Source organism: Nestor notabilis, unplaced genomic scaffold, assembly GCF_000696875.1.
Source record: "Nestor notabilis isolate BGI_N333 unplaced genomic scaffold, ASM69687v1 scaffold15252, whole genome shotgun sequence".
Lineage (NCBI taxonomy): Eukaryota > Metazoa > Chordata > Aves > Psittaciformes > Psittacidae > Nestor > Nestor notabilis.
Window position 1 is genome coordinate 1 of NW_009918022.1, and position 9,897 is coordinate 9,897.

The 9,897-nt window shown below is 44.9% G+C and overlaps 1 protein-coding gene across 1 annotated transcript; it reads left to right on the forward strand.

The window, feature by feature from the left end:
- Positions 1 to 562: 562 nt before the first annotated feature.
- LOC104401814 (cytochrome c oxidase protein 20 homolog) lies at positions 563 to 2,655 on the forward strand. The gene is made up of 4 exons (XM_010009512.1): positions 563 to 739; positions 1,606 to 1,720; positions 1,865 to 1,928; positions 2,514 to 2,655. The coding sequence occupies exons 1-4, from the start codon at positions 563 to 565 to the stop codon at positions 2,653 to 2,655; spliced, it is 498 nt and encodes a 165-aa protein (XP_010007814.1).
- Positions 2,656 to 9,897: the final 7,242 nt, after the last annotated feature.

Sequence of the window (9,897 nt, forward strand, 5' to 3'; positions counted from 1 at the left end):
GCAGGGCGCCGGGAGGAAGGTGAGGGTGAGGAGGGTGAGGGTGAGCGGTGCAGGCAGCTGGCCCCCCGCGCTCACGGTCGTCAGCGCCCGCGGGGCCCGTCGCTGGGGACAGGGGAGGTTATCGCAGACCAGTCCGAACCCCCCGCTGGTTTTGCCCCAGAGGAAATTAGGGGTCAGTTCCTGGAAAACGATGGCAGTTCTGAGGCTCCGTAGAGCCACATGGGTGGAGGGGGGTGTGTGTCGTGCTTATTTTTCCACGGACCCTGCTCGGGGTCCCCTGTTCATGGGTGAAATACTTAGGCTTTCGTAACGCCAGTAGTTAGAAATAGTCATAACAAGTGATTTCAAGTGTAGCAACAGGTGAAATACTATTTTAAAAGGATGCATCATGCTGCACGGATGTAGCAGGGATACCTTCTTAGCCAACAACAGCAACATATCAGGTGACTTCTTCGACATGGGAGTATTTGAAATTACTCATTAGGAGATTAGACCAAATCCTTTTTGTCTCACTTGTACACAGGGATTATGTGGAAACAGTTGATGGTTGTCCATGGGGAACATGGATAAAATTATCGATGGGGATTTCCATACTTGCACACAAATCCAGCTGTTGTCAGATGCTTGCCATCCGTGTTACCAGTCAGATGTGTTTCACAACAACTTGTCTCGCAGAGCTGTCAGCCCTCCACAAGCAGTTGGCTGTAGTACTCCCATCCTCAAAATCTACTTTGTCCAAGTATAACAGCTTTACCAAAACAAAAATTAAACCATTTGAAAATAGTCTTTCAAGGTGTTAGTTGATAGAGTTGCACATGTGGTACTTAATGGTCTAAGGATTTAAACACAAGAAAATGAAGATGAATTTTCACACTATCCCTAAGCAAATTAAGAGGCAGAGGCACAGTGCAGCCACCTTCGACCTGACCATGTCATCTTGAGGCCTTTCATGCATGTAGTTTCTCACTCCGGTTTGTGGTGCCCATGTGCATTTGCAAGGACATTTGTCAGGTGGGAAATAGGAGTTACATTCGAGTTAGAAGACTTGGATTATGCAGAAGCCAGTGTAGGAGAAAACCATATTTGTCATTTCACAGCTGGGTTTATGAATGCCACATGCAATTACTGTTTGAGAATTAAACAGAAAGCTAATAGATACAAGCTAGGGTAGGCTGTAGATGTGAGACTGAGTATGAAGTAATTGAGTTGTTTTTAACAGTAGTTTCATTTAAGCACGTGTTATATATAGACAAATTTCTGCACACAGCTCCTCTATATACATAGGATTAGGTTAAAATTTACTGGTTTATAATTGGTTTTACTCAGGGTTCAGTATACGGTTCTCTACATGCCCATTCTCCAGTAATGGCACTTCTTTATTAAGCACACTTGACTCTTCAAATATTAACACTATGTGGCATAACTAACTGCATAATTAATTGCAGCCTTATCTGTTTGTTGTGATGTGCTTTGGTTTTAAACAAAAATCCTCAAGTGGTTGTTTTTGATTGCTAAGATAACATCTTGGTTTTACAATGGAGTTGGAATCGGGGACTTCTACAAAAGTAATGTTTTTAATTTATGTTTTGTTTTATTTTCTTGCAGTCCTTTAAACTCCTGGGATTTCTTGATGTTCAGAGTGTCCCATGTGCACGAGAATCAGTGCTCTATGGCTCTGTGGGATCTTTAGTTGTGGGCCTTGGATATTTTTTAGCAACTAGTAAGTACTTATTCTTTCTGGGTTTTATATATTTATTTGCTAGGAAGAATTCATTCCTATTTGCTGTTAGGTTTTATTAATAATGGGAAATAATCCCAGGGGTTTTCTCTAATTATTTTTGAGAATATTTGTCTTTTCTTTCAGGTAGAGTTAGAAGATCTTGTGACTTTGCAGTTGGTGGCTTTATTTGTACCACGTTAGGATACTGGTATGTAAAACAGTTCTTGAATTTTGACAGACCTATGTTGGCTGCTTTGTACAACGTGATCCCTGTTAGACCTTCCACACTGTTTCTGAAACTCCAAAAAAACACTTGCCTAACAAAGCATCCTCTTCTTTCTCCCCAAAATGTTTATTTTCTGTAAAAGAAGGGTTCAATGTCTTTGAATTTTTATGTTAATGTATTTTTTAAAAAGGCTTGCTATTGTTTCATGGCTCCTAAGAGATCAAACCACCCAGTTATTTCCATCTTTCTTAAGTCTTTCTGGTTTTCCTTTACCTCTGCCATCCTTCTGTCCTGATTACAAAGGCAGCATACTAAATGGTCATGAAATTATGATCTACATTATAAAAATCAGCATTTTCCATTGGACTTGTACATCCCGCTCCTCAGTGGCTGCATAATACTTACCTTAAAGAAATAGCAGTTACCCTAGTATTTTCACGATGCATTGTTCCATAATGAATTTTACTAGCATTATTATATGTGGTTTAAACTTTTCAGCTGGCCGAATTTGATACTGTCACTCATATAAAGCAAGGAATTGTGTTTTCTTTTCATCCCCTCCTCTAGGTTTTACTGCAGGTACAATTTGGCCCAACAAAGGATCCGGCAAAGAATGCTTAAAGAAGCAGTGAGGAACAAAATTTTGTATGAAGGCAGTCATTTTGATCCAGCAAGAAAACAAACTGGCAATGAAAGAAGCGATTCATAGTCTGCTATAGAGGAACTGTGGTCTCATACAGGTTTGGGAGGAGGAGGTGTGTGAGGTAAATCATGGTGGCTGTCCTAGCAAATCCAAGCAAGAAATTCATGGTGAATCTGTAAAGTCAGTACACAAGCCTTTCTTTGTTTCATGTGTGTATGTGACTGTGTACACTGTCAGGAATGACCTCCTATTAAACATCTGGGAACTGATGTGTGCTGTTACAGGGTCACAGAGGATTTATGACAATGCTTTGGGAGTGCTTTAACTTCCATTATAAAGGGAATGGTTCATTTTAGTGAAGTTGTAATTACATCTCATTTAAATACAGGAAAATATTTTCATCAGCTGTTCTCTTGAGTCAATGTATCCTTCAGTGTGCTACTGTTAACTATGCTGTTTGTCAAACAGGAATGTCTAAACAGTAGGTGAATGCTTTGCTTGTGCAGGATGGGTGGTATTGGTAGTCTTAGTAAGATATCACCTGCAGAATAACCTCAGATCATTGATATACACTGTGAAGTTAAAGGATTTCCAGCTTTGTTCTGTCCGAAACTAAGCATAAAATCACACTTCAGAAGCAGTCTAAGCTATGTAAGTGATCTTTTTCCTCAATTAAAAATCTTGCTCTTCTGTTTAAGGTGTTTCCTTACAAATGGTGCAGTATTAATTTACATTATAACTTGCAATGGTCAGCAGATTATTTTTTTAAGGCGTGTTCTACTTGTGCATTTCTTTGTATGTGTTCAGTTAAAAGAAATACCACTATATAATTTAAAGGAAACCATTTTATTTGGCAATACAGAGTTAAGTCTAAGTGCATATTGGTAATAAGAGTGATGGTGTAATATTCCATTCCTTGCTTGCTTCTGTCTGCATCACTGTCACTATATATATATCTGGTGGAAATAAATAATTTTGTGGAAATGTAAATATATGCTATGTTATGTTCAGCATTTTTAGGTGTCCAAAAGCATTCACTGAGCAAAAATAGTCCCACCTGTACTTAGTCTGAGAAAGTGTGTGATCTGTTGTTAGTCGATGAAGGGAGGTTGGGGAATCCAGGTGTAAACAGCAGCATTGCTCTGCTTATTTAGTTTGGAAATACACTTGAGAGCACTAAACAAACATGCTATTTATCTACGCTAAGATAATTAAACTTCTACCCTCTATGGATTAGTCTCGTACAAGAAGAAAACAAACCTGGATACTGGATTTCCTTTTGTTCCCCTATTCCTCTTGTTTCTCTGGAGGAAACATTAAAGATAACTTTCCTGGAGGACAGTCTTTTGATAGTTACATAAATAAAAAGTCTCCAGAAAACTTGATTTAGCGCAATGAAGCACTTCCTGTCCTCACTGCAAGATCTGAACTCAGAAGTTACCTGGCAGCTAACTCTAGTTTAGAAGAGGAAAATGTTTCTCCCTGGTTCAGTGCTGGTGAGGTGGAGGGTGAGAGGGAAGGGAAGTCCTTCCCCTAGGAGTGAGAGCTCTTTATAAAGCTCTTGGAGCAGCAGTGGGAAACTGAGAGAGCTGTGAACCAGGACTTAGTAAGCTTCTATTTTAATGCATGGTTGAGTTCTTTCCTATCTGACCTAAGAAAAGGAACTGCAACCTAAGCAGGGGTCGGTCTTTCGGCTGTGAGGTCACAGTTCAGCTGGGAGTGGGTTAGGAAACAAAAGCATGCAGAAGAAAAATTTACTCTTTGGCAAAAAGCAGTTGTAGAGAAAGAATGGAATGCCATTTTGTAGCGATGGGAAACAAGCGAGCGTGTGCATAATGGCATCCTTCGAAGTGCACAACTGCTGTGTAGTGATGAGAAAAAGGGAGAAGCGTCATGGTCCTATGTGTATTGAAAAATCTGGGGAAAACTGCAGCATTAAATCCTCTCTGGTGCTACTTAGTGTTGGTTTAAGCTACTGCATTTAAGACTATTAGCCCAACAGCAGCTTAACTACAGTATTATCAATTCTGGCCAATAACTGAAATTCTAGATGTATTTGCATTGCATAGATAGCCGATCTGATACTTCTGCTTCACTGGGCAAAGTGTATAGTGAGTATGCCAGATGTTAACAGAAAAATGTGGAAAGAGGCAGAGCAGGCCCTCTGGCTGACACGTCTGAGCTTCCTTATCTGTTGAAACTTGAGGTGGAACTGAGCTAACCAGGAGTCAGCATTTGCTGAATGGAATGGGGGGTTAAGACAGGGAAGCTGTGAGTAGGACTCGCTGGCCTGGAATGGGAGGGCCTGTACTTACTGGCAGAGGGAAGAATGCTCATGGATAAGCACGCAGGGAAAAGTCTGGCACAACTCCTCGAAGAGCTGGCTCCAGCTGCTGCTGCGCCGGCTGTGGAAACTGGATTGAAAGTGACTGGTGGGTTACCAGCCCCCACTGGAAGGGGGAGACAGGCAGAACTAAACCCCAACTTCCAAAGCTATTAGCTGTCATAAATTAGGATGCATTCATAACAAAATAGAGTAATCTAATAGAAATAATATAAACATTTGAAAACAATTCCCTGACTGTTTAATTAGTGAGCCGTGAGTCATTGGTAAAAACACGTAACGTACATCTGTGTTCTATTGTCAGAGTTCGTATCGTTATTTTAAGTATTGCTGCTCATGACAGATGTGATAGTTCTTGCTTTATCAAGGTTCAATTTAAAACCTACCAGACAGTTACTAGAAAGGAAGATAAATAGTGATTGTGAAGATGTTTGGTGTTCAGCTCTCTGAGCCTGAAGGAGAGAATGAATCGTGGCAACTTCAAGCTACTGTAAAGTTGTTAAAATCCTGTTTGTTTTACTGACAGTTGCATTACTTGGTCACTGCGTGGTGACTGACAAGCAGACTTAGTTTTAATCCCTGAAGTTAGTCAAATCCTCCCTTAAAGCAACCTAAAACACCACCAAACCAAATAGATGGGTCTATGGCCCCATTTACTCCTCCACATCTCACTCTCCCTGCAGGAGTGATACTCTTGGGAGAAGGTGCTTGCTAGCCACCTGCAGCAGGGTTGCACGGCTCCCTGCAGTGAACAGAAGGAAAGTCAGTATCGAAGCAGCAGGCTGCCAACTTCACCATTAGAGGTGTGTGGCCAGCTGGCTGCTGCTCTTCACTGCCTTGCACTGCAGCAGTGACACACTTCATCCGTTGACAACTGCGACCGACTCAAGCCCCAGGAACGTTTGAAGTGGACAGCAGAGGTGACTACAGCTGCCACCCCAAACTCGTCATTTGTATCCTTCCCCAGGCAGAGATTCTCGGGAGGTGTTGGTGCTCGCTGGGGTTTGCAGGCCTCCCGGGCTGTTGTCTGCATGTCACCACACACCCCAGCTCCTCCAGTGCTGCAAAGGAAAGGTCACCTCCTGTCACTGCACCTGGCTTTGGTAGGGTGGGTTTTTGGGGGTGTGCGGTTGTTATTTCTGGGGTAAGCAACCTGATAACAATGATGCACTGTGTGAATTTGGTTGTAATGAACTCCCAAATGAAAGATTTTTTTCCAGTTTAGGAGACTAATTCCTGTACTTCTCTCGTTCCTATGCAGGCATTCAGCTTGAGCTCAGTGGTTACCGAAGTTGTTTGGTTTGCTCCATTTTAAGTTTGAGATAAATACACTGTTACTGCCTTGGAAAACTGATCAAAAAAAAAAAAAAAAAAAAAAAATTTATGGTATGTTCAGGGGATCAAAACCACAATCCTTTGATTTTTATTTTCTAATTGAAAAAACAAGAATTAATCACGTCAGAAATGGAGCTGAGTTATAGTTAATGATATGACTCAAGGCCTTGGAACACGCATCTTTCTTACACTTAAAATACAACACTAAGCAAGCATGGGTGCTAAATCTTCAGCTGGGGGCAGGGGAGCAGGCGGGCGAAGAGAAGGTAGAGCCTTGGATGAGAGAATTTGAGGAAAACGCAGACTTTTACCCGTGCCTGGCGGCACCCTGAGACATTTACACGCGCTCCCTTTGTGTGTGGGCTCGCATATTGCCTAAGAGCCACTCAGCAGCGGGTCTGCCTGTTCCTGCAGGAATAGGTCACGGTGTTCCTCAATCTGCTTGTTTTGAAGATGAAGAGCAGTTCATTCTGAGAACGATGGTTTAATCTTTCCCGCTTCTGCCATCTATCATGAGCGCGGCTGTGTCAGAGCCCGCCACTGGACATGTCGGGAGCCCACTGGCAGTACCTACAATACACGGTGGGAGCGGGCAGTTACCACTGCAGGGCCCCTCTTTATTCTGGCCGCGGCCTGTCCATTGTGGTGATCTATTTCACAGAGCCAAAGCTGCCCCTCTGTCTTCATGCTCTTTAGAGAAGGACACACATGCTTTGCTTACTTTCTTAAACTCCTTGTTTATTCTGTCAAATGCTGTTACAAAGAGCAGCAGATCTGCTCTCAGCCAGCTTCTCTTCCCACACAGACAGCTCCTCATCTCTCCTTTTGTTGGCAAATGGCTTGTGAGCAGCTCCGGTGATCACGGTGTGCATTTATGCATGAGACATCTTTGCCTCTAAACCACCCAGCCCAAATTTGCCCATGGCTCCTTCTTCTGAGCAAGTTCGCAGTCAGGATGCCCACAGTCCCCACCAGCAGAACGTTTAGGATATGTTACTGAAGCGATTAAAGGGCAGCTAACATCCCCTTCTCTGTCGAGAAACATTCAGGCTCTGGCTGAGGTAGAAGCACCATCGCTGAGGATGAGGAACCAATAGCTGGTTTATTACTGGGCAGATACGTTATCACAAATGGCTGTTGCAAGAGTCCTTCGTAGAGCAAATATAGAGCGAAAAAGTTTCCAGCAGCGTGTTTCTCGAAATAGGGGGGATGATGCTCTGCTTGGGCCCCCCAAAGAAATCTGGCATTACCAGAGATTATCACTTGCTGTGCTTGCAACGCTTTCATCCAGCATTTAATGTCCTTGAGGGTCACCCTGAGGCAGCACTGGGAGGCTGTGGCAGAACTTGTTTGACTTGGTTTCTTACCTCTGATAGTATCCACATGCCATGTTCTTCAACTTCTCAGACTCCTAGACAGATAAAAAGCAAGCAGCCCTTCCTAAACCTCACAAAGTCCCCCCAAACCACTACTGCAGAGGGCTTCTTATACCTGCAAACAGGCACGATGGTCCTCCCCATCCTAAAAGGTAGTCAGCACTCACTTCTACTCACCATTTCATGTATCCCCGTTCATCCTCATACTGGGGATGCCACACCTCACTCGGTTCATATGTCTCCAGCACCTACATGGGCACTCAAGGTCATCCGATGTACTTTCAGCCCAGGAAGCCAACTGTATGCAGGGATGCATCAAAAGGAGCCTGACCAGCAGGTCCAGGGAGGTGATTCTGCCCCTCTCAATGAGACCCCACCTGCAGTACTTGCCTTCAGTTCTGGGGCCCCCAACACAAGAAGGACGTGGACCTGTTGGAGTGAGGCTGGAGGAGGGTCACAAATATGCTCAGAGGGCTGGAGCACCTCTCCTGTGAAGACAGGCTGACAGAGCTGGGCTTGTTCAGCCTGGAGAAGAGAAGGCTCAGGGGACACCTTAGAGCAGCTGCCAGTGCCTAAAGGGGGCCTACAAGAAATCTAGAGAGGGACTTCTTACAAGGGCAGGTAGTGATAGGACAAGGGGGAATGGCTTTAAACTGAAAGAGGGGAGGTTTAGATTAGACATTATGAAGAAATTCTTCCCTGTGAGGGTGGTGAGACGCTGGCACAGGGTGCCCAGAGAAGCTGTGGCTGCCCCATCCCTGGCAGTGTTCAAAGCCAGGTTGGACGGGGGTTGGGGAAAAAAAGGAATGTGTCCCTGCCCATGGCAGGGGAGTTGGAACCAGATGATCTTTAAAGTCCCTTCCAACCCAAATCATTCTATGACTCTGTACATCTTGAAAGCATCTAAACAGGTTGCAGGGTGACTACCTACTGCACAGCCAGCAAAGCCGCTCCCTTAGAATCACATTCAGTTCAAGCAGAGCAAAGGATGCCTCTGTGCACACACATGGACATGGACGCGCCTGTGCAGCCACGCTCCCCACACTTGGGGAATTCCCGGAGGACCACCAGGTTGTGATACCCTGCAAACTACAGCCCTGCATCAAACCATGTCCTCCTGGGGTGGCAGCAAAGCTGACAGCGCTCAGAGTCCAGCTACTGGTACCGTCAGCAGCACTGTCCATCTATTGGTGACCTCCAGTGGGATCCACACTAACTGGAATGCCTCAGATACAGCCACCCTTCAAGGAGGAGCCCATGCACTCCCGCCCTTCCCCCACCAGCCTTTCAATTGCTTTCAGAAGTGTAATTGTCACTGGGTTGTTCTGGAGCTAGAGAAGGACGCATGGCCTTGGTGCTTGGTGGGTAATACAGCTTTCAAGGCAGTAAGTGTCTATAAAGCAAGATCACTCCTGAAAACTCTTCATTTTCTCTGCTTGGACCTGCCGAAAGTAGCTGCTGGAGTCTCTCATTTCCCTTGCATGGGTGTTTCCTTAAAGGAAAAAACAAGAAAGGCCTGGCTGGCTGCCAAGCCCCAGAGGCACACGAGTATCTGGGGGCTGTGCCAGCACGGCTGCGGCAGCAGCAGCCCCCTCCAGAGAACCTCCAGGGAGATGTTGGGTTTTTGGAAGCGTCTCCTGGCCTCCACCTTCTCCTCCACTGCCGAGCCCACTGTGGAGTCTCCTCAGCACCGAGCCGGGCTGGGCACAGTGTGCTGCCCTGTGGACCAGAGCACAGCGGTTCCTTCCGCTGCCTTCTCTCTCTCACAAGCAGCAGCTCCCACCGCAGCCGGTATGGGAGCCCACCAGTGGGCTGCCAGCTGGTGTGGTGCTTGGTGGCCCCTGCTCCACACAGGAGATACTTCTCTTTGTAAAGAAGGGGTGGGCAGGCAAGTTCATACAACAGGTGAGAGTGAAGCAATTTCTTAGGTCTGGAAACCAAACACATTTTGTGAGATTCGTTCTCTGATACGTAAGTGCTGGAAGAGTTCTTACTGCACTATCACAGTGCTTTCTGCGAGGTCTCCCGAAGCAAACAGGAATAATATACAGGGTATTTAATTTGCAGAAGTAATTTACAACTAATGTTTCTTTTTGAGGTGCTATTTAACAAGTTAATCAACTATTATTACTACAGGGTAGCTGCTTGCATACGAGTGTGTCCACTAGAGGCTGGGAGGCAGCTAGCTGAACAGCTGCCCTACTCCAAAGGATAGGACTTAAAGTGGACGCCAAGTTGAACACGGGCCAGGGG

Excerpts from the sequence above, each read along its gene's own strand:
- LOC104401814 (XM_010009512.1), top strand. The coding sequence starts at position 563 with ATGGATAAAATTATCGATGGGGATTTCCATACTTGCACACAAATCCAG. Across the intron at positions 740-1,605 it reads TCAAAATCTACTTTGTCCAA|TCCTTTAAACTCCTGGGATT; the intron begins GTATAACAGCTT and ends ATTTTCTTGCAG. Across the intron at positions 1,929-2,513 it reads TGTACCACGTTAGGATACTG|GTTTTACTGCAGGTACAATT; the intron begins GTATGTAAAACA and ends CCCCTCCTCTAG.